The sequence below is a fragment of the Gouania willdenowi genome, chromosome 13, assembly GCF_900634775.1.
Source record: "Gouania willdenowi chromosome 13, fGouWil2.1, whole genome shotgun sequence".
NCBI classification, from domain to species: domain Eukaryota; kingdom Metazoa; phylum Chordata; class Actinopteri; order Blenniiformes; family Gobiesocidae; genus Gouania; species Gouania willdenowi.
In genome coordinates, this window is record NC_041056.1 from 8,088,139 (window position 1) to 8,113,879 (window position 25,741).

At 38.4% G+C, this 25,741-nt stretch overlaps 1 protein-coding gene across 1 annotated transcript in view; it reads right to left on the minus strand.

Annotated features, from left to right (window-relative positions):
* The window catches only part of nbeab (neurobeachin b), a 314,839-nt gene that overhangs the window by 27,222 nt on the left and 261,876 nt on the right, over positions 1–25,741 (minus strand). Inside the window, exons 44-47 of the mRNA XM_028465652.1 lie at positions 15,880–16,020; positions 13,061–13,180; positions 4,905–5,057; positions 386–553 (exon numbers count right to left, since the gene is read on the minus strand). Coding sequence (XP_028321453.1) covers positions 386–553; positions 4,905–5,057; positions 13,061–13,180; positions 15,880–16,020 — 582 coding nt within the window. The remainder of the gene's footprint in view (positions 1–385; positions 554–4,904; positions 5,058–13,060; positions 13,181–15,879; positions 16,021–25,741) is intronic.

Genomic DNA, 25,741 nt, shown 5'->3' on the forward strand with positions numbered 1-25,741 from the left:
ATCGATGCAATCGATTGATTACCTTTTATCAATATATGTCATTGCAGAGCGCAGATCGATGTATTTGGATCGTAGGAATATTAATCGATTCATTGATCAAATGAATAAAATGCTACATCCTTAATTACAAAAATAAATGGCATGACAGGATTTGAAGGAGTGGAAATTAATGACTCAGGTTTAACCTTTTTGTAAACTCGATGAGTCAGTCATGGTTTGATTCTCTCACGAGCTACATTTGCGTGACACAGTTTTTGATTGACAGATGCATGAAACACATGCCAGGATTTATGATGACGGGAAGGTGCGCCTATGGCACGAGAACAGAAACTCTAACAGGTACAAAGTGGGCTTCATTCTTTGAGGTAACATGGGTGTGCTTTACCTCTCTGAGCACAGTGTCTGTGATACTGTCCAGGTTGACGGAGCCCTCGTAAGTCAGGTAGTGGAAGACGTTGAGGGCGCGCACCGCCTCCGGGCCACGCTGCTTGTAGCCGAAAATAAGGTCAATCCACTGATGCAGCTGACATGACACAAACTCGCTTTCCAGAGCCTGTCAGAGGAGTACAGGGCAATTAGAGGTTAGAGGCAAACCGGCAGCAACACACGCTGCACACAGGGCTTAAAAACACAACACAAATACAGCTTTAGCACAACAGAACTCAAAAATACACAAAACAAACCCCAGCAAAAATACATAAAAGGACTCCAAAAACATATGAAATGACTAAAATATACACAAAAGGACAACAGAAATATGCTAAAGAATGAATAAAATACACAAAATGAAGAAAAAAGAATAACACAAAAAATTACTCCAAAACCACATAAAACTACTACAAAAATAAACAAAATGACAATAGAAAAACACAAAAATGACTCCAAAAGCACAAAATACCAACAAAAACACACAAAATAAAAAACATACATTAAAGAGAACAGTATGCAAAAAATACACCAAAATACAAGAATAACTCGAAAACATACTAAAAAAACTACGACAAACGAAACAAAACGAGAACACAAATACACAAAATGATTCCAAAAAATAAAAATTATACAAAAAAATATGCAAAAGGATGAAGAAAACACACAAAATGATGGAAAAATACACAAGACACAAATAACACAAAAATGTACTACAAAAATAAAAGAAACCAACAAAAAAATACAAAAAATAACTCTAAAAAACATGCATTATACAGACAAATATGCAAAAGGACGAGAAAAATAATGAAAAAATAGACACAAATAACACAAAAACTTAATCAAAAAACATAAAAACTACTCCAATAATAAACAAAACAACAACAAACACACAAAAGTGACTCTATAAACAAATCAAAAACACAAAATTACTCCAAAAAACATACATTATACATAAAAATACACAAAAGAACAACTGAGACGCACAACATTACTCCAAATACACAAAACAACAACAAACAAAAACACACAAAACTACTACTAAAAAGACACAAAACCCTTTGTTCTTTCCTGTAATAATGCTCAGATTGGTCGTTATTCTAAATGCTGACACGAATGTTAATAAAGTCTTGTGGCCCCTGCTGGGATACCAGTGGCCCATCTCTGAAATACACAGACAACTAAATCTCAACCAAATCCTAAAGCACCTGATCGTAAAATATCTAAAAGCTGAATTTATTCGTGTTAATTTTATGATCCTATTCATACAAACACACACTATTACTGTTCTTTGTTCACTTAGTGTAAACGGCGTCTGCAGGAGAAGCTGATAAACGACTTTAAAGAGTCAGGATGGAGACGACATTTCATGAGGGAGTGTTGGAGAGGGATTTAGCAGAAGATTTAGGATTGTAAATTATCATAAATATACCTATGGAGGCTGTGTAGGGAGGGGCAGCGTGATGTATTGACCCAGAATACAAAACAATATAATTCCCGTGCATGGGTAGGGTAAGGCTATGCCGAATAAAATGTACACTCCTCCCCTCGCATCAGGAATAACAGCCATTACCAACAAAGCCTGCTGGAGCTCACACAGGCACATTTTGCCACAGGGCATATCACGCCAATTGAAAGTGGCACATGCAAAGATGGAAAGTAGGAGGAAGCGAGAGCGAGGGAGGCAGGAAGGGGAAAAAAAAGAGGAAGAGAGCAGGAAAAATAGAGAGAGCAAGTGAAGGAGGGGGGGGATGAGAGAGATACACTGACAGAAAGGAAGTAATAGAAGAAGAGAGCGTGTAGGCTAGCATGGAGCAGAACAAAAGAAAGGCAAAAACACTAAGGCAGAGGTATGAGATTTACTGGTCCGTGTGAATACAGCAGCGTTCAGATCTGAAAGCGCAAGACAAAATCCCATGTGTGTCACATGTGAAGTCCTTATTTTTAATTTTTTCCTTTTGTTGTTCACGATGCAGACATGTTTAGTCCTTTCTGTCTCCATCTTCAGCACACACACTGCTGCTGCTGCTTCTACTACACGCCGTGGGAACTGAATCACAGGGAAAGGTCCACCTGCATAAGACCAGCCCAGCTCTGTCACGCCGACTGAAAAGGTCAGAATGTTTCCAGCCTCACTCTACTCTGGTTCCAACACGGCATCCAACTCCTTAACCTCAGGATGCTATACGATGCATCAAAGCACGGCTTGTTTAGAGACTCAGGAGCAAACTTCCACTGACGGTATCGGCTTTACTCGGCTCCAGCTCTACTCTCTTTTTGCGCGTTTCCACTGGGAAAAAAGTACCTCCTCCATGTATGACTTTTATTAAGACTTTTTAGTTCCTCCTTTAACTCATTCATTGCCATTGACGTCTATAGCCGTGAATTGCGTTTTTGAGCTGGGGTGCTAGGCGACAGTGTGACGAAGCTCTCCGGTGAATATCTAACTTGTACTGATGTTAGTGACCGACTGGTGACATGTAGGTGGCAGCAGCGCACCTATGGATGAGAGATCATTCGTGATGGGCAGAGCTCAGAGGGAGAGGAAAGGAGTCAGTCAGACAGAAAATGGCACTACAAGAGTTGATGCTGAAGTTCACAGCAGCGCACACTCGACCAGAGCATGTGTGGAACCTAAGTAGACTATTGAGAGTGTCGCGGATGGTGAGATATAAAACAATAAAAAAAAAATGGGACAAGCGGAGGAAGTTGAGTGGGAGAGACTGACGGGGGGGGGGGACCTGGAGGACAGCAACAGTAAGCAAACCATTCAATTCTGACGCAGATAACGAAATAATAATATTTCAAAAGCCCAGTCTCAGTGCTGCTTTTGTAGTTTTATAGAAGGAAACTAATGTTGAGGTGTCCCTAAAGCGTTTTTCTCAGCTTTTTGTCACAAACTGGAGATTTGTGTGAAACTTGCGATTTTGTGAGGATGGCAGCAAAAAACTGCAATCCATGGAGTCTGGAAACGCTCTGGAAAAACACTATCGGGTCCTGAAAGCCAGGAGTGCTGAGCTGTGTAGAGCCGATACCACCAATGAAAACGTGCCATTAATATACACTGTTGGAAAGTTCGAGCAAAACATGGTTTTTATGAATATTAAACGTTTAGTACAATTAAGTTCTCTCAGGTATTGATCAATTCAGGGGTGGATAGACTTGGGGTTTGTTCTAATGCATATTCATTGTATGAACCCTGAAATTTGTTAATCTGTAGAACAAATAATATGCACACAGAACAGCACAGCACTTACTGATTTCATATTTTAAATAATAGATAGATATTTATCCTGATAAAAAGTTATTCAGCTTTGTGTAGTACAGGTCATACAGAATAAATCCCGGACGTTAGCGAGATATTAGAACAGGCCCTAAGAGATCCAAGTTTTTTTGAAATATTATGTAACTTTTAGTGTATTATTCCATTTGCATTTTTTTTAATTTATCTGTTTATAAACCGTTAGGCAATGAAGAGAGTAAGAGGGTCAAGATAGATAGATAAAGTTAAAAAAAAGAATAAATAAATAAATATTGTCCTTTGAGACAATCCAAAAAAACTGTGATTCTTGGGACAGCACATATACTGAGAAAAACACTATGATAGCTACTAAAATAATCTCCTTTGGGCAGAATTATTTTGAAAACTGTGAAAATGTATTTTCAAACATTTTCAAAGATAATTTATTGCAGTGCATTTACATTTTAGTACTTTTCAAATAAACCATACAACAAACCATATTTAAATACACCGTACAACTTTAAAAACAACTATTTAGACCTAAACAATACAGTTTTTGACTGGACATTTTCATTCCTGTAATATTTTCTAAAGCCTCTCATTGGCCAAAATGTATCTAATTAAGGGCCGTACTTGGCCTGCAGGCCTTGTGTTTGACACATATGCTCTATCCATTGTTTGTCCTATTGCTGAGGTCAAAGTGTAAATAGTGTTAGTATTGATTGATGCATTTTATTGAGTGATTCGTGAATGGCAGAGAGACACAGGAAGGTTCCAGGAAAACAAAGGGAACATAGTTGCTATCGTGGCTGTGAGACACAACCGGAAAAAATGATAAAACATTGTTTTACCTCATACAGAGGCCTCTATGGCTACATTTCATAGGTAAATCCAAACTTTTACTTTATACTACATCAGAAAAAAGCACAAACTCCTCTTCTGAAATAAAGTTCCTATCTAAGTCTATAGTAACTCCTCTCTGGCCTTTTTCAATTACATTTTGACAGGATTCATACACTGTGTTTAAATACATGGCCAAACCAGAGAAATGCAAGCACTTGGTAAAGAAAAAAATTGTGGATTTATTTTTTTTATTATTTCTTTGTGTTTTCAGTACATGTAACCCAGTTAATGTGATTTCATAATTTTTTTTCCCACATAAAACTCATAAGAAGAAGTTTGACATTATACATTTGTGAATGAATATGGTAAGAAACGTATAAAATACACCTCTTACCATCCTGTTTATCCTGATAAAGTCTTCTGGTTTCTTGGCCCAGGCTGGTAAATCCACATCACAGACCATGGTCCTGTCCTCCCTCATCCCTAGATGGTAACCGTTGCTGTTCACAAACATCTCTGGCAGGTAGTAGAACTCAGGAATCAGCTCCTAAAAAAACACACATGTTAAAGTCATACTGAGGAATAGAACTGGGGTGCATAACAACACGGTTTACACTAAATAATCCCTCCCAACAATAGAGCAAAGTGCTGGAAAACCTGCATAAATGAACAGAGCTGCAGTAAAGTGAGAAGGAAAGAAAAGCTTTGTATCCCACTAGGGTATATATGGTGGGATTTCAACAAGGGGAAAGGTAACACAAACAGCTTAAACAGCAGCCTATGTATTCTTGGTGAAAGGTGTCAGTCTTGTTACACAGGCTAAGGTGTTGGGTGTGTTAATAAAACTGGAACCAAAGTGTTTTTTTGTTCTCCTGCTCCATGGGTTCTTGTGATGGGGTCACAGCCTTGTGGTGGATGGAGCGTAAGCCTCTAAGGTGTGATTCTTCTTTTTAAAAAAAAGGGTTGAAACACGACTATTAGAAAAGAATGTAGCTTATCAATGTGTCAGTTTCCTATGACTTTCATACTGTACAATAGCAGCTATTACTCAAATTTGAGCATTTTTATTTATTTTCTAGAAATGTCTTTGACGTCAAATATTATTCTTGCGATTTTTCATTTAAAAAAAACTCATTTGCCCTCATTTATCAACCTTGGTCGTATTAATTCAAACTCGTTATGCCCTCCTGCCCCGCCCACTGAGGTCAAACAAGAAAATAAACTTTTCCAAGATGAAAATTGGCATCTTCTCACCAGAGGTGGAGCAAAACAAAGATTTGCTTTTTGAACGTGTGAAAACAGGGAACTCATTTAAAGAGGACATATTATGAAAAATCCACTTTTGCAGTGTTTTTGAACACATATGAGGTAACTTGAGTGTCAAAACCGGCAACACACAATGTCAAATAAATCCATCCAGTCCTTGTTTGTGGTCTGTGTAAGTCTTACAACACAGAGAAAAGTGCATCGTTTCAAATGTTCTCAGTTTGACGTCACAGGCTGAATTTAGCTTTGTTATCTCCCGAGGAAGAGAGGGGCAGGGTGAGGGGGAAGAAAACGGAGTGCTCTGAAATAGCTGGTTTATACAGGGTGATGAACCTCCAACTTTTGCTTGATTCATGTTATGTTTTGACCAAACCCCAGCACAGATATGTAATTTTAGACCACAGGGAACTGTTTTTAAAGGTGGAAAAAATGGGTATATTATGTCTCTGTGGAAGAGCATCAGCTACTGTGCAGATGAAGTCTGCCCTCCTGTGCGCACTGGGAACAACTTCACAGCAAAGATCATGGAGAGATGCACGGATATGACGTTTACATCGACCTCAGTTGTCCACACGCTTGAAGCAATAAATATCACATTGAAATAAATTAACGATCAAAACCCTTAAAATAGGCTTAAATATTACAAATGTGTCCATTGACTGAGGTTTATTATGCCTTCAGCCAATTTTACTGATAATTCATCACTTTCTGGATTACTACGGCACATTTTTAAAAGTTTATGGAACTATTTACATTTAAAACGCATAAAAAGAGGTCCTATTTCCTCTGTTATAACCCCTAGTAATGTGCTGTATGAAGGAAATAGGACCATTCCAAGACAGAAGCATAGCAGTGCTGCGTCCAGTGGTGTGTGTGTGCATGCAGTGGTTAAACTTATGTGCTCCAGTAGTGGTACTAGTTGTACCAGCGGGGTTATTACAATATTCCATGAAAGGAAAACCAACAAAGTGGCATCAAGTCATATCCTGGCTTTCTTAAATTAATTTTATTTTCTTTGATTTGTTTTAATATTTTTTTAACTATTCTCAATGTGTGTCTGCTTATGCTCCAATGACAGCTGAGGCTTGTTTAATACTTTATTTTCAGTCTCAGTCAGATTTGGCTGTGCTGAACCACAAATCCACACACTCAAATTAGCGTACATGAGGTCAGATCGTAGCGTATGTTGACAATAAAAATGATAAATACCAAAACTTGCTTGAATATGGTCGAACGCACGTTGTACGGTCAGAACTGAGCGTATACCAACAGTTGATAAATAAGGCCACTGACGCAAAGTAAAAACAACGTACTACTTGTTTCTTTACTCCAGTGTGGTTTTTAACCTTTACGATTATACAACCAACCACACAAACAACGAGAACCAGGCCTGTGCACAATCAGGCATGTGCACACAAGGAATGTGGATCTTCTACTTTATCCTCATTAGAAAACACACACAAACAAGGCAGGTTAAATGTTAAAGGTCAGCGTCTGAACTCGTGTTTTATGAGCTTAACCCTAGAACACTATCGCTAAAATTAGTAACATCGTCATTATCAGCGGGTGATTTTTTACCAAATATATTATACATAATAAAAAGTAATTATAATCAAAATATATCAAAATCTGACAATGAATGACAAATTAGACTTGCTTTGTATTATTTTCAACAATGTCATGCCTAGCAAAATTAAAAAAAGAGCCCAAATTACTGAAAAATGAGGAATGTAAGAAGAAAAAATTCTTAGAAAACATTATGAAAGTAGAAACTTGGTTTGACATTTACATCCCTGTAATATTTACCAAAGCATCTCATTGGCCAAAATGTATCTAATCAGGGCCAGATTTAATGAAAATAACGTAAATACATTGGCCGATAGCGTTCTATAGGGCTTAATGTCTGTCTGATTCACTAGCACAGTTTTTATACAGCCTATGGGATATATATATATATATATGAGGCATTTACATTGACAGGTTTACAGACCAAAACACTTACTGGTCCTGCTGTTGGTCACATTTCACCCCTGTGCACACGACAGGAAGAAAGGGGAGTAAAGTACCGTCCCTCTCAGTTTCCCTTTCGTCTCTCTCTCCTCTCTCTCGTCTCACACACACACACACACACACACACACACACACACACACACACACACCACACACCACACACACACACACACACCCACACACACACACACCACACACACACACCACACACAACACACACACACACACACTTTCCCTCCACTTTTTTCCTTGGTAATAAACTTCCTGCCGTAACTCATCGACAAGTCGGTAAAGCTGCCCAGCTCCGTTTTTCAAGCCGCCCTCCCATGGCAGCCATTAATTCCTGCAACAGCATCGTAATAGGCTAACAAGTCAATCACACGAGCCTCCGTTGCTTTACACTGTGTCACCTTAATGACATCTTCGTCAAATTCTGTCACCGCCGGAGTGCTGCTGGATTCCCTCAGACAACTCTGTGGCAGGCTGTGTGCGCGTATGATGGAGTATCTGTGGATTCTGTGTGAGTGTGTGTGGTGTGTGTGTGTGCCCACTATGGCAAAAATAAATATCTCCTTTCTCTGCCACACAAGTTGCTGCACCACCAGCTTAACATGAGAGAAGGTGCACACACGCACACGCACACGCACACACACACACAGATAATGAAAAGGTATGGATGCACATTAACTTTAATGATGGGTTAGCTTGAGGAGGGTGAATGCTTGGTCAGTGCTGGGTTGTTTCCATTTGACTTGCTCTTTTAGGAGGTCATCACTATTGGGGGGTGGGGGGTGGCGGGGGTGTTCAGACTCCCTCGGTCTTGTCGTCATTACGGCTGGAGAAGGCTGAGGTTAATGAAGGAGAGACCCTGATAAAAACAAAACTCCTTTTAAATCAGAGGGCCCACTGCTCTGCTCGAAACTGACCTTAACCCTGGACTATGTGCTTCATCCCTCTGGCTTTGTGTGAATGCGAGTGTGTGTCCGTCTACGATGAAAAAAATGAATCAATAAAAAAAACAAAAAAAAACATCTGAAACATTTACAGTGAAGTTCTCGTCTAAAACTTTTCTTTTTTTTTTAAAAGAACAAACAAACCGCAAAGAGTCACACGAAAGGTTCACTTATTTAAAAAAAAAAAAAAAAAAAGACATCTCAATCCAATCGATCCCAATCAAAATGAACTTTCACACATTCAAGCAGTGGTCACCAACATGGACCACAAGTGGTGCCCTCAGGCCTGTTCAAACAGGAGCACTGGTAACCAATGAGCTCTGTCTAAAATCTGATTTACTTGCCAGGCTTCAAACTCACAAAGATTAAATACAGATGTCGTCAGAGCGTTAGTAGAGTTACTTACAGTCTTTGTATAAATGAACCATCTTTAAGTGTTTATTTTCACTGAAACATTGGTACAAATTGTTTTAAGTGCAGATAGGATTTTGTGTGTGTGTGGATTTTTGTAAAATATTGAAAAAATGGTTTAAAATGTGCAAATGTTACATGTTTTACGATTAGTTAAAAAGTTGTGGTGGCTCGTAAAATAGGAACATAAAGATTTCCTATGAAATGTAATGAAAATGAAACAATTTGCATGAATTAAGAAAAAAAAAGTGTTACACGTTGAAACGTTTCTATATCTTTTTAAGTAACTGTTAGTTTTCCTTAAATTCAGTATTTCAGAAATGTACCGGTATATAAAACCAGTAGCCCTTTGGATTATTCAGTAAGTTTAAAGTAGCTCACAGTTTAAGAAAAGATGGGGACCCCCTGTTTTAAAGGCTTGTAAGAATCCCCATTAATAACCATATTAGTTCCATTGCTGGGGCAATATGGACCAACATTCATATCTCAATTTTTTTTTGATATACAATATAAAGCTTGATATTTTTACTCAAAGTGTGACCAGAAAGACAATTGTAGATAATATTTTGCTGATGCAAAATGCCACACAAACGGCTGCAAAATATGCGCCACTTTTGGCGTTTTTTAAGGGACAGCATGTGTGAGTGAGTGCCCTAGTGTGGCTTGTTTAGGTGAAGGTCTGAGTTAGGACGCACTCATTAATCCTAACTGTGCTTTTCATGGTTCATGCTTAATACAAAATAATCAATACAATAGATGTATGTATTTGATGTATCCTGCAAACAACAAACAACAAATAAGTAAAGACCAGTGAAAATATTACTTCCTTGGTCAAATTGCTGCAAGATACAACCCAAACACACCCATTTTGATGCATTATGAAGTACACTGCTAGTGTTACAGTGTAGTGGAAGTGTAAGAATCCCAAACCCAATGATCAATTCATACTTCAAGCTTGTAAGAAATGTCCATCCTCATTAATAACCATACAGTAGGTCCAAATTGTATGGGTGCCCCAGTTTTTTTCAAAAGAAAAAAATTGCCGATGAAATACGCAATATAACGAATCCGATCCAGATGAAACCATGTGGGAATTAATTGAGAGACCAATATGAGATAAGTGAGTCAAATTTCATAAAGATCGGTCAATTATGAACTGAGATATGAATTTTTGAAATTTCACCAATAATGAGAGGGATTTAACGGTATTGGTTTAAATTTTGTCAAAATCCGTTAGTGAAGTGCTTTTGACGTAATCTTGCAAACAGAAAGACACACAAACAAATGATCATTCATACTTTTAAAGGCTTGTAAAAAATGTCCATCCCCATTAATAACCATACAGTAGGTCCAAATGTATGGGCGTCCCAATTTTTTTCAAGAAGTTGCGATGAAATGCGCAATCCTGATCCAATCTGGATGAAACTTGGTGGGGACAATTCAAAAACCCACCGAGATAAGTGAGTCAAATTTCATAAAGATTGGTCAATTATGAACCGAGATATGAATTTTGAAATTTGACAATAATGAGAGAGAGAGAGAGAGAGAGAGAGAGAGAGAGAGAGAGCGAGAGAGAGAGAGGAGAGATAGAGAGAGAGAGAGGAGAGAGAGAGAGAGAGAGAGAGAGAGAGAGAGAGAGATTTAATGGCATTAGTTTAAATTTGGTCAAAATCTGTTAAGCAATCCTACAAACAAACAAATAACCAAACAAATAAACGCATTTGAAAATATTACATCGTTGGTATTGCGCGACCCTAAAAAAAAATTGTCAAATTGCTGCACTACACAATCCAAACACACCCTTCTTTTGATGCATTATGAATTACTGCTACAGTGTAAGGATCCTCCTCCCTATCTATCCTATGAATCTAAAAACAAATGCACGCAGAGATACAAGTGCCTCAAAGTCACTGTTTTTGTTAACACGATGGCGTTTCACTATTCACTTGTTCACTTCCTTGCAGTTTTCCACCTCTGCCTCATTGGAGATTGTTAACCGCTCTCCCTCGGATTCAGGCACGTAAAAAGCACCGTCTCTACATACGAGACTACATTTTAAATAGCATCAGTCATTAATGCTTTATTAATTGCCTGGGGCAACACTATCCAATGCGAGGCGTGCTGGAAATATCTGACACTTTGAGGTCAGTGAGTTTCCCTGCTGCGTGTGGGTAAAATGGAGGCGAATCAGCAGGTTCAGCGTTTTAAGGGCGTGCGGCGCGCTGTGCATGTGCTGCGAGAGAGAGGAGAGAAGAGAGAGAGCTTTGTCTTTTCCTCAGATGCAGCCTTTTTGTTCAAACTCATGTCTGCCAGGGAGATAGTTTGCCTTTAGCTTGAGATAAATCCAATGAGTAATGAGTGTTCTAGTGCTCTGTGGATCTTTGTGCTTCACGACTTGGATGTCACATTTATAATTAATGGCGTGTTTTTTTGCAAAATGAGAGAAAGACACACAAAGGAAGATGCTTTTGTTTTCTTACAATCCAATTATAATGCATCTGCGATTATTCCTGCAAACCGCAAACTGTCACCAAAAACATAAAACCTACAGCAAAACCTGAAAGCTAATAAAACACAAAAAACAAAAAAAGTCCAACTGGCTACTGTTACATTAAGTTTTTAATTCGGAATTAAAGTATTCTGCTTCGTGTTTCCATGAAAATAGTTATTCCGAATTGAGGTTTTCATGGAAAACATGTTTAATCGCCTTTATTCAATTCCACTTTAGGTTTGGGGGTTGGGAAGGGCTCTGATTGGACAGAAGGCGAACATAACGTATCACGTCTATCAGAAAAAAACACAAAACAAACCCTTTCTTTTCGACTACAACATAGAAGACCACATTATATATTCAATTTTCAATTTTATTTTGATTGTAGTTTTGAAGCAGCAGCTCGACAATAACTGTTTCACTTTCGTCAGCTGAGCAGGAGAAGAGAGATAAAGTACCGTACTTTGGTCAATCAAAGCCAGCGGTTAGTGCATAGATGCTCTATTACCACTTTACAGGGTTTTGAGCGGAAGGAGAACTTTCGGACGACACGCGCAACATTTGTGAAGCTGTGTGTCCTGGTGCAGGGCTTCATGTCCCCCGATGAAGCCTGTGTCATCTGCTGATGTCTGTTTGTGTGTAATATGTCTGTGAATGTCCACATGTTTATTATATCCATGTGTTCTAAAGCTCTTATTAAATAAATGGTCTCGGCTCAAGTCCAACGCTTGCTTTGGTCGGCAATCTTGGATTATGTCGTCACCTGCACATCAGCGCGACAGGGACGAGCATGTGCAGAACGACCAGAAATTAAATTTATATACCGTCTCGGGATTTGCGCCAACCACAATGTGTGTACATATACAATAAGGCAAAAATGATTAGTAACATAATTAATTATGTTGACTACAAAAAATTGCATCGGTGTGAGATTTAATGTTGTAAATTCATGATAAAATCAGGCCGGCGGCCGCTTTCTGCTTCATTTTTGCTGCAGTACCATACATGAACTGCTGGGCGCAGTGTGCTTCACCATTTACATTGTGAAGAAGAATTGCGCAAAAGAAGAAGAACCAACCTAAAGACATAAAAATGATGGTCACATGATCCGAGCGCAAAAAATAACGTACATTTTTAAAAGAACAAAAAATGAACTAATATATACTTGTACAGTCACAATATTTTATAGCACAAAATATTGACTTTTGACCACTAGGGGGCAATGCTCCTTCCCCTCACAAATTCTGCGTATGATTACTACACATAGAAATAAAATCAGAATAAACCAAGTTCGGAATGGCCATTTTCAATTGATTCCGAATCAAAGCTTTCACTTAAACGTAGATATTGGTTTCTTTGTTTTTTTGTCTCCAAGGGAAAATTCATGAAAGGCGATGTTATTTTTGTTGTGGCGCTCACCTTTACGTCTGACGTATCCCTCTGACAGTTCCTCCAGGAGCGAGAAATGCCAGAGAACGTGCGGTCAGGATGGTCAAACCTGTTGTTATTGGCACTGAGTATAAATGTTGTAAAAGGTTCCTACAACAACAACAGAAAAAAAGAAACAGACATAAAAAAAATTATTATTTCAACAAACCTTTGCAAACACACTAAACTTTGTATAAAATACAAAACGCTACAATGGGCATTCGTAGGCTCATCAAATTTTCCTCTGCAGCGGACTAAAAGATCTCCATAATTATCAATCATTCATTGTATCTAAGCCTGAGGGGGAATTAATTAGTGCTTTTTCCTGGATACAGTAAGCCATAATGATAATTGGTTTAAATTTGGTCTTTCGAAGATGGAAATGGGAAGCGTGGCCAGGCTGTGGCGGATGGATCGCTCACCAGGGGAAGAATGGGATTGTGGGAACAAACCCACTGAGGCCAATCTAACTGCTGTCAGGAGAGCTCCCTGAGTTCATCAGAGCCCTCCTTCTAATGATGGGGGGAGGGGGGAGGTGAAGAAATGCAGTACAAACTCCTCATAAAGCGAAGCTGAAATTTGTAAAAAAAAAAAAAAAAAAAAACCTGCATGCATTCCAGCTAAAAGCAGCTGTTGGGTTATGAGGGCCCAGTTTGGTTCTGCTCGGAACCAAATTTTAGGAAGTGCATGACACGTGCTTCCTGCTCATCCTCCTCTCCTATACAGAGTAAATGAAGACAGTGCTCAGTAACCTTGATGGACATGTCTCCAGCGCTCACTGAAACACATAAACCTGTCACGGGCAGCCTCTGTAAATCATTACCCAGCCACTCTTTATTTAGTTCACATATGCTGGTTTACTGGCCTGTGAAATGTGTTTTCTGAGCGCCATTGGTCTAACTCAAGACCCAATCAAATTGAGATGTCGAGGAGCTTCCTGTGCAGAAGCCGAGAAACTTCAAAGTAACAGCATCATCAAGTCGGATAGGTAACATAGGTCTGTGGCCAGCACCAGAAAAAATTGAGATACCCACCCCATGGTAGAACAAAACACACTGTGTGATAGATAAGAAGTGAGAAAAATGGTTCTTGTGGTCTCTGGAATTGGTGGCAGGGGTGTTCTGAGCGCAATTTAGTGATATACAGTGGTGGCGATTTTTGTGATTTATCTAAAACACATTTTTTAAGGTCACGTTTGATATCTTAATACCGACAATGATGAGACATCTTCTATAAAACAATTTGAGCCGCTTCAAAATTTATTTTGGCCGTCAGATGGCAGAAAGTGACATCATCATCCCTGTGTCCAAATTTCGGTAAATTTTCATTTTTTTAGATTTTGTTCAAGAAAATTATGGAGTAATGTTGGTTTAGGGGGCAATACTCATGCAAATTATTGTTTCTTCTTCTTGCCGAAAGTATTATTTTATGAGTTTAGGGATGAACTGGGATGATTTTAACACCTTAAATAATACTCTGCTGTGTATATTGACAATGTTATGAACAATCTTGCGCAACATTATTCCATCCATCCATCCATCTTCATACCCGCTTTTTCCTGTTTGTCAGGGTCATGGGGGTCTGCCAGTGCCTATCTAGGGCTCACACTGGGCGTTAGGCGGGGGTACCACCCTGGACAGGGCCGCCCGACCATCGCATTTTGTCTATACCTGAAGGTGGTTTGTACACAGACATGAACATTGAAAAACAGTCATGGAGAGACAGGACCATCCAAAAGAGGGAATAAAGGGGAGAGATTTTTCACAGCAAAATGATGGTCCATTGTTCTATGAATCTGTGATAACCACGTTTATTTATCTGAATAATATCCACTGTTATCCAGGAAGTTTATTATTATTTGGGCTATTGTATATAGTCATCATAAAGATGTAAATTCTTGTTTTGATCAGATATAAATTGGTTTAAAAGTGACCAAAATGGTAGAAAAGATAGTGAAATGGGATTTTAAAAACCACATAAATTGGTTAAAAAGTTGCAAATTTGTGGGTAATGGAATTTTAAAAATGTAGGAAAATGTGTTCCAAGTGTCAATATTAGCTTAAAAGTGGCAGAATAATTAAAAAAGTAGGACCAATTAGTTTAAACTGGCAAATAATGGGCATGGCGAATTGTGAATGTGGTTAAATTGGCAAAAAATAAGCATAAAATATGGTGAAAAGAAGCTGAAAGTCACAAAAATGGGTCAACTTATGTGACATTAAGTGGAAGAGTGGTGGAAAGAGTTTTTAAGTTCTGAAAATGTCTTGAAAGTGGAAAAATGTGCAAAAAATGCATTGAAATTTGATGGAGAAGAGGCCGAAATGGGAGTATTGTAGCAAAAATGCATTAAAAGAGAAAAAGGGATGAAAATAGGTTACACTATAGGTTACAATATGGCAAGTTGCAGAAAATGGGTAAAAATAAGCAAAAATGGGCTCAAATTGTTTTCCCAGTGTCTCACGACCGCAAGGTTGAGAACCGCTGACATAAACAAATGTTTTTTTGAAGTAGATTTATTTGACAATTATATGTTTTCGATATATCGCAAAAATCCTCTTCCACAGGGTATATCACTATCATACTTTCAAAAAAATACACTTGTGTTTTGTTCTACCATGGGGAGGGGTATCTACCCATATCTTTTGAGATATGGCCGTTAACCTACAATCAAGTGATGCAGATGGAAAGGGAAAAAAAAGAAAGAAAAGTTTTTTTGGGTCAGATGTATATTTCTCAAACTGGGGCAATTTAAATATTTGCAGCACCAGAAGGAGGACTTTGATGTGCCGAGGTGTGGGATTTTAACTCACCATTCTGACGAGCCAGTGCAGGGTGTTGGCGGCGGTGGAGTAGTGGGAGTTGTAGTGACAAGGCGGCGTTTGGTCATCACTGTGCGCTTCGTAGCGTTCGGCATAGAAAGCCGCACGCTTTGGATTTAAAGCTCCAACAGGCTGCCAGAAACAGAGAAGGAGGCTGTGTTTACAGCTGGCTGAGATGTTCTCTTTCAAACTCAGAGGAAACTCTATAAATATCATCTGAAATAAATGCAGGGGAAGTGAATCAACTTCAAAAAGATATAAATTCAAAATATCAACATCACTTTTTGGACATTATATTATTTGTATAAGTGTTTTATGAACAAAATAAGGCATCCTTCCATCCATCCATCAATACAAAGGACCAGGACCATTGGTGAACCAATGACTTTGCATCTGCGAGGCTTGAATGAAACCAACTCCTTAATCAAGCAGCTGTAATGTTTGAAACTCACCTTTTGACTCAAACATGCAACAATTTTTCAATCATATGGAATAAAAAACACAAATGTAATAAAGACATACAGGGATAGAAAAAATAAACAATAACACAGATCAGTACAAATTTAAAGTCATAGTATATCAGTTTAAACAACAGAATTAACTATCTAATGTGAGGTTGACGGTTTGATTCCAAGACCTGAAACACTCAAAGTTACATCAATTATTAATATTTCTTATCATTTATTGTTATATTTTAACTGCTTCATTTCACTATTTTTTCGTGTCTTTAGGATATTCTGTGTGTTGCCTTCTGTTGTTGTTTTTTTTTTTCTTGCACTTTATCTGAGAAGTCATGACAATACATTTCCCTCCTGCGGGATCAACAAAGCTACTCTACTCTGATGATGTGTTCAGGAGCATCTAAGAGCTAAAATGGTAAAGAAATTGTAATCCTGAAATTATAAATCAGATAGAAAGCACTCATTTGCCACGGAATTATCTATTCCGAATTAAATAATTCGTAAGTGTTCTGCTTCATGTTTACATGGAAATAGTAATTCCTGAACGAGATTTACATGGAAAACAGGTTTGTTCTGCTTTAAATAATTCCACTTTAGGTCTGGGGGCTGGGAAGGTTCTGATTGGACAGTGGGAAAACGTGACGTATCATGTCTATCAGGAAAAACACACAACAAACCTTTTATTGTGGGCTGTAACCCAGAAGTCCACACATGAGAACTGTTTTCACCTTTATTTTGATTGTAGTTTTGAAGCAGCAGCTCGACAATAACACACGGCTTCAGTTTGGACCGCGGAGCGGAAGAGAGATAGGAACTAATCACCGGTAAAACCCCAGTAAACCTCTGGAAAACAATAACCAGGAATACATATTTGCTCCCTGGTAAAGATAGTAGCTCTAACACAACAGCCCTGCATATGCAGTACGGGGACGCATTACTCCGCCTCCCAGGTCCTAGTGGCAGTCGTCCGGGAAGCCAGTTCCGTTTCCTCCCGTGTTTACCGAGGTCCGTGGTGTGTTTATGAAGTCTGTGTGTGTCCGTGTGAAAGTCTGCATGTTTATGCCTCCGCCCATCCACTCTTTTCATTATATCCATGTCTTTTAAGGCTCATATTAAATAGTCTAGGCTGCAGACCGGGCCGCCGCCATCTTGGATTATGTTGTTACCCGCGCGTCATCGCCTCAAGTCGCGCAAGCGCAGAACGACAAGAATAAACTTAAAGCAGAATTAGGCAAGTGAAGTTTTTAAAAGAAAGAGGAATTATCTAATTCGGATTTAAAAACGGAATAAACCTGCCACTTAATTCGGAATCAACTTCAATTCGGAATTAAATTAGCATGAGGAATTATGTGTTTACAAGGTCAGGTTAAAGAGGAAATAACTTTTATTCTGCTTTAAAGAGGAATTAAAGCTCCCATGTAAACAAGGCCAATGTCACATAAATGTTACAAAAATATTGAGAAAAATCTGTTAACGGTGGTGTTCAACCAGTTCCAGATGAACCAACCAATTTCATGAAACTCGGTCAATTACGAAACGAGATATGAATCTTTGAAATTTCGCCAATGGTGAAAAATAAAGATTTTTTCACAAATCATCCCCAAAATTTCAGCAGTAATTGTTGCTTATCCCATTTTGGAGAATTCCTGTAAATGTCATCAAAATGTGTCCATTAGGTTTTGAGTTCGACTGTTCACAGGGAAAAAAATAAATTAATTAACGACGGTAAAAACATAACCTCCTTGGTGGAAGTTAAAAAAGATTTAAATTAGGACACTATAAAGAGCAAAAACGATGTGAAAATACGTCAAAATCATACCTACTATTTTTATTCTTTACTTTTTATTATTATATAAATATATATTATTCTTTACTAAATATAGTCTTTGAGGGCTTAACGGGAAAATTTGGGGACAGTATTCTATCATTTTCATGCACATAATGACAAATAAAAATTCTTAAATCCTTGTATACTGTATTTCTCAAATTAATAATTTAGTATTGTATAAAAAGTGACCAAATTGATGGTTTTGCTAGAAGTAGTTCTTCATTCATGTCAGGAATAAAAAAGAAACATTATTGTTATGTTAAATCCATCCAATGATTTCATTGTTTAAAAAAAAAAAAAAAAAACCTAAATCTGCAGTTGGTTATTTAAGCCGAGCCATGGTAATAACTTTATTATTATACTGACACCATTGTTGCATATTTGCCCTTTGGCGTCTGCTCCATTTTCACGTGTTCTTTAAGGCAACGGAATGACTCCCATTAAACATACATTTAGTGCTGAATAAATGGCTTTCTCTGCCTTTTCAATCACCCAATCCAATATAGGAGCCTCGTAGGCATATTGGCAGTCAATATTAATATACTCACAACCACTGAATCAGTTACACAGGGGGAAGGGAGAGGGTTTTCTACCACAGAACTGCAGCTAAGACAGAAAAATACAATACGACCATGAAAATTGATGCCTTCTCGAAAGCCACAAATTCTAACATGATTTAAATCACAATTTTTATCCTTTGTTTGAGAGTATTTTGTATGTATTACATTTTATATGGCATATAATCGTTGGGTGGCACAGGCACATTCCTGAAGGTCTAAGTCAAAACTAAGTGGACTCAAGCCATACCCCCCCACCCCCAGTCCATCCTTAAAATTTAATGGCAGCCCACATCAGTGTTAGCACACTGAATAGACTGAAGAGAAGTTTATTGAGATCTGCGTGGATTTATGGGGGTGATAATAGCCTTGCATGTGACGTCTCGGCCCAGCTGGACGAGGGTGCAAGCCACGAGACGTCTCACACGCTGTAAAAGCGGCGCTGGTGTGACTAATGCAGGGTCGATCTGTGTATAAGAACCATTTAATACATGTGACAGGGAAAGTAGTGCAGAAAATACAGCTGCAGGTAACACAGGTCGAGATAAATGAGCTTAAAACCAGCATTCTTTTAATATACCACGAACACATACACAAAATAAAAAAAATATCTAAAAATATCTCCTTTTGGTTGTAACTACCAGTATGAGTAAAGCTTCATAAAATATTAAAATCCAACTACCGGTAATTAGTTTCACATCATTCCATCATTTTTCCCCCTTCATTTGTGAATTAAAATAAAAACTGTGACTAAAACGGTTTAGTTCAACACATTCAGCTTGAAGGTAATATTTACTGCTGTATTTTGTAAGGAGTGTTACAGTATAAGATGACTCATTTAAATTGGCACTATATAAATAAAGTTGAATTCATGTGGAGATAATGATGCTGAAAAACAATCTGGCCTAATGACTTCTTCTTCTCTACTTAACAAAACTACAGTTTGCAGAAATTAACCTTCACAGTTTGCTGCTATTTTGGACATAATTCATATCTGTTTGTTCACTTTGATGCATGTTCATGTGGATATGTTTTTTTTTTTTTTTTTTAAGAATTGTATATTTTGAAAAGCGCTTCAAGACGACTATGTGTTGTAATTTGCATTATATAAATAAAGTTGAATTGAATTGGAGCTGCAAAAGCAATGATGATTATACTGCAAATAAATAAAACTGACAAAAAACACAACTAAAATGAGCAGCCAATCTTTCCAGAATCCTTTATATTTTTCAATATTTGTATACAGTCAGATGATGACGTTAGTTTTTAGTTTGGGTCATAGTCGTTTGACCATAGTCTTAGTTTTAGTAAAAATTTAGTCCTCAGGTCTATTTTAGTTGTAGTATAGTCTAGTTTTGGTCAACAAAATCACACTGTTACAGATATAGTCGACTAAAACATGAAGTTTATGCATTTTTTAAATAAAAATATTCAGTTACCATTGATCAATCAGATATGGGATGGTATTATAATGTTTGTAAATACACACAGACATATTTGATATGATCAACATGTAAGATCACATGATCACATTTAATTAGTAAATGAAAATAGATTACACCCCACAACAAAATATGCACAACTGTAGCATCAAGTTACACTCTCAGCACAACCAAAATAATTGACTCTTACCCACTCCTGCCTTTGTCCCACCCTAACTCCCTCTTCCCTGTTCCTCCCTCCCCCTCAAAATAAATGTATTTATTTCATTGCAATAATAAAACAGGCATAGCTGCACTCTATGTAGTGTTGACCTTTGACAGTATGTGCAGACAAGGTAAAAAAAAGTAAATAAAAATATCAATATGAATTGATAGTTTCCTGTTATATGTATTTTTATATATATAATATAAAGTAGTTGTAATCTTGTCATTGTCACTTGACTTCACTTTGGGGAAGGAGAAAGGAATCAAAAGCAGTAGTTTGTTGCATGTTCATTGACCTATAGAAACCAATGTGGACCAATCAAAGACTAGCACTTGAGACGTGTTGGTACAAAGTATTGCCTTGGAAACAGTAGTTTTAAATAAATACCTCAATGTGGACTATTGAAAGCTTTAATTCAGACCTGTAAATTCCCATGGAGCATCTAGCTTTATGTTAGTCAACAAGTTTGGCCCAGTTCTATTTATAAAATCTGTGATGTGTGAATGTTGAATAGAGGCCCATATCACATTCTCCATCTGTTGATGAGCCCAAATCAAGCTTCGCTGATCTCTGTTCAACAAACAATAATCACCTCACCTCTTTTCCACGCATTACTCATCGCACTGATCACAGACCTGAGACAATGAAAGTAAGTGCTTTAGACAGCTCCTTGCTTTCACCTATCTCAGTTCATTACCTGGAAAACACCTGACTTGGTGGAAAGCATCAACACGACCAAACAATGTATCATCAAACTAAGATTTGGCTTCACATTTAATCAGGATCATATCTACTGTTGCACTCCAAAGATGCAGGAAATGTATGCGGCTTCACTTTCTTTGGTTATATCCAAGTAAGCTACCGAAAACACGCATAAAGCAGTTTATGTTTCAAAAGAAATTACATTATAGCGTGGAGCAATAGCGCTTTGTCAGGAGGAGTCATACTCATTTTTTGCTCGCGCCGTCAGAAGCAAAAATGCATCCAGCTCCAGTCTAACAGAATCAAGCTGCTTTAAATTTAGATTAAGCAGATGTGCTCCCAAACAGCCTGACTGGAGAAGTAAAGAAAGGCTTTCATGATGGCACACACTGGTGCAGCTCTGTTTGTGTAACTAAACTGCAGGGGATTGCATTTGGATTAACATTTATATCCTTTCTCACTAAAACCTAATTTCACAAATAACACAAGTGAGCAAATGTTTGAAGAGGCTCCAATCTTTTTACTTTTGCTTTTTTCCCAGGTCAAGGTATCCAGTCAAGTTCAGGCTTGACTCAGGGAAGAGGACGCCCCCTGCCTTGCATCGTCCCGCGGGCCGCGTCAATGGCCACGTTTACATGGGAGCTTTAATTCCTCTTTAAAGCGGAATAAAAGTTATTTCCTCTTTAACCTGACCTTGTAAACACATAATTCCTAATGCTAATTTAATTCTGAATTAAAGTTAATTCTGAATTGAGTGGCTGGTTTATTTCGTTTTTAATTCCGAATTAGATAATTCCTCTTTCTTGTAAACACTTCACTTGCCTAATTCCACTTTAAGTTAGTTCTTGTCATTCTGCGCGACTTGCAGCGATGACACGCAGGTGACGACATAATCCAAGATGGCGGCGGCCCGGGCTTCAGCCGAGACTATTTAATAAGAAGCCTTAAAAGACATGGATATAATGAAAAGAGTGGATGGACGGAGGCATAAACATGCAGACTTTCACACGGACACACACGGACTTATTTAACACACAAGGACCTCGGTAAACATGGTAAATGAAACATGCTTTACCGAACGGCCGGCGCTACGACCCGGAAGCGGAGTAAAGGCTTCCCCGTACTGCATGTACAGGCTGTAATATCACCAAGTTTATCATTGTACCAGTTGTTAGAGCTACTATTTTTTTTACCATGGAGCAACTATTTATTCCTGGTGATTGTTTTCCAGAATTTTACTGGGGTTTTTACCGGTGATTAGTTCTTATCTCTCTTACGCTCCGCGGTCCAAACTGAAGCCGTGTGTTATTGTCGAGCTGCTGCTTCATAACTACAATGAACATAAAGGTGAAAACTGTTCTCATGTGTGGTCGTCTGTGTTACAGTCCACAATAAAAGGTTTGTTGTGTGTTTTTCCTGATAGACGTGATACGTCACGTTTTCCCCCTGTCCAAACAGAACCTTCCCAGCCCCCAGACCTAAAGTGGAATTATCTAAAGCAGAACAAACCTGTTTTCCATGTAAACCTCGTTCGGGAATTACCATTTTCATGTAAACACGACGCAGAACACTTTAATTCTGAAAGATTTAATTCGGAATAAATAATTCTGAATTAAAAAACATCATATAACGTGGCCAATGAAACAACCAGGCTTCTCATGATTGGGTATGGGACACGTGTGTTGAGGCCGTAACTTTTGACTAGAACGCTTTTGTCAAGAGAATTAAAGAAATGGACGTGGTGAGAATCCACCAAGGAAAGACAGGATGTTTCAGGGAGCAGACAAGGGATTTACGAAGTAACCAGTCAAACCACTCAATTGAAGAACAGCGACGAAAACAAAACCACATCCACGGGGCATCAGCACCCATGTCAGGTAAATGACTTCACCCAGCCACAGAGAACATCAAAGGAAGCGATCAAAATAGCAAGAGATCAAAGATCAGACACACCCTAGGGAGAATAAGATTAAAGGGCACAGACTGAGTGTGTAGTGGCCCAAAGTGGCAGATAGGAGAGATTTGGAAACAGTTATGGGACACAAGCTCTGGCTTGATCACCCTGTAGCTGGCCACCCTCAATGAGGGTTTTTAGTGTTAAAAAGGCCAAAACACCCCCTGATTCAATGGAACACCACTGATGATGTTTCCCAAAATTTACATCCGATTCCTTCCCATATCTTAGACACAGCTCCCACGCCACCCTCAAATGGTAAATCTTATGTTACTACTATCTTTCAGCACAAAAGACAATTTAACATTACGTCCCGTGTTTAATAATTCTTCAGCAATTAAACCGTTTCCATCACATCACTTAAAAGCTATGAGAGAGATAATCTTCTCTCTTTATGTATTCCACTTGTCACTCCACTGAGAAATAATCGTTAGAGTCTAATGAAACACTTCATTGCGTGAAGGTATCTGACACACAACTATGCAAGATTTTGGCCTGAAGGCAAAGCCGCACACTGCTCTAGAGCACAGTTTACAGCTGACTGGATGCCCAGCCAGCAGGTAATTGTAGGTGTGTATGACTTTGGAAAGATATTCTTTGGCAGATCAGCAGCATGGACCCAGAGCAGCAGAAACAATGCTGTCCATCAAGTAACGAGTGTGAGGAGCTACTCACTGATCTGTGTGAAAGGCAAGATTCTCACGTCATGCTCTACGTACTGGAGCATGAATTATTGGAGTATTAATGATGCTTCAGTGTGTAATTTTTCTATCCATTGCTGTGATCCACATGTCATGAAATGACAAAGTATTTGGATCATGTTGTAACTCAGCAAGCTTTGACAGAAAAGTCCCAGGTCTTCACCCAGGGCCTGTTCGCTGGAAGTTGAGTCAGTCTCAGGTCAAGAAACACACGGTAAAAATGTGTCTCACGAATAACATTTCAAAGACAAAATAAATTGCAATGACGATGTTGAACTTTAATTTTAAAGTGTAAGTCTACCCCAAAACCATTATTTTTCTGCTGAATACATATATGAAGTTTATTGACCCCAGTACCACTCTTCACAATTTAGGTCCAAGTATTTAAATTTAGCATTTTTAGTTGTAAAATGAATTGTTGAACGCCGGCTATTACGCCCATAATCAAGGCATTTTTTAAAATTCCAACCAACCCCCCCCCCCCCCCCCCCCCCCCCCCCCAGTGGCAGGTCAGAAAATAAACCTGGGGGTTTAGTTACACTTGAATATATCCTTTTATCAAAAAAATATTAAAGCAAAAAATTAGCCCAGGCTTACACGAGTGTCTGAATAAAAAATATAGAACTAAGTTTTAAAGAAACAATATTTTATTATTCCAACTATGAAATGTTCAGTGAATGCACAGATGTAAGTGATCTAACTCTGGTATAATGCATCAACTTGAAAAAAAAATGTTTTTTTTTTTTATTGTACATGACCCCTTTACAAATAAACAAATTATAAATAAAGCCTGCAGGGTTCAGTAGCTCCAATAAGGTTAAGACACTTACACAAGACACCAGATGATTTAGGAATACATCATGTCATTATTAGTTTAGTGCATTATGTCATTGTGGAAATACATGTTAGTATGTGGGTAACAAATAGTGAAGCTACACATTCTATTTTAACAGTTACCATTAAACAATGACAGTATGATTTCACATGATGATATGAGGCTTAAGAAAAAGGATCCACTCTATCGACCTATTGCAGAACAGAGGAGTGTTGGCTGTTGCCACTCCTCATTCAGTCAGAGCAAGGGATTATGGGGGCTGTAGTTTTAATGTGCACATTCAGATTCTGTACATGAGTCCGATATGCAGCATGTCCAAGCACTGAAGCTGTGCTACTAAGCTAGGCTAGGCTTTTACATTTCTTAGGGAATTACATTGTTTTAACATAGATTAATTGACCCACATTGCAAAAGATCACATTTGGAAGAACAAAATGCTAACAGGTGTACTTGTATAGATCTGGTTGTCCTTTGAGTGAATAAAGACTAAAATGTTTGTTTTTCTACCTAATTGAGTGCTTCAAATAGACCCAAAGAAAACCATCGCCTTGGCCTTGAAACACAAAGAACTTATCTCTCGAGACAACTGATCTATAATGGAACAAAAGTGCAGACCACGCAGAGCGGGGACGTGCAGGGGGCTATACTGTCCCTCCCTGCTGCACTAGCTGTGAACTTTGGAGGCAAAGAGCCCTGGGGCTCCAAGGACAACTGTCAGGAGACACGGGCTGTGAACTCATGCTAATGAAGGCAGCTCAGGCCTGTAAACAGCATGGGAGGATGTCACTGGAATACATTACAATACATAAGTGTCTCCCTGGGGCAGCAGGGCTGAGCGTGGCACAGCCCTGATCACTCTCCTCAACACACACGCATCCCCGTGGCTCTCTAAGCTCACTTGTAAACCCCAAAGGTAGCATGGGGATAATTTGGAATAATGGTAGCAGGATACACAGGACTTAAAGGTTTAAGGTTCAGTCAAATGTAGAGAAATTAATCAATAAAATAGTTTTTTTTGTTTTTATAACTTCATTATTTCTCTTTAAACATTTTCCCATCGAATAGAGCAGAAAATATCATTTTAAACGCATAAAGTGCAAGTGCAGAATGATGTGGGGATGACGCAGGAGAGAGAGAGAGAGAGAGAGAGAGAGAGAGAGAGAGAGAG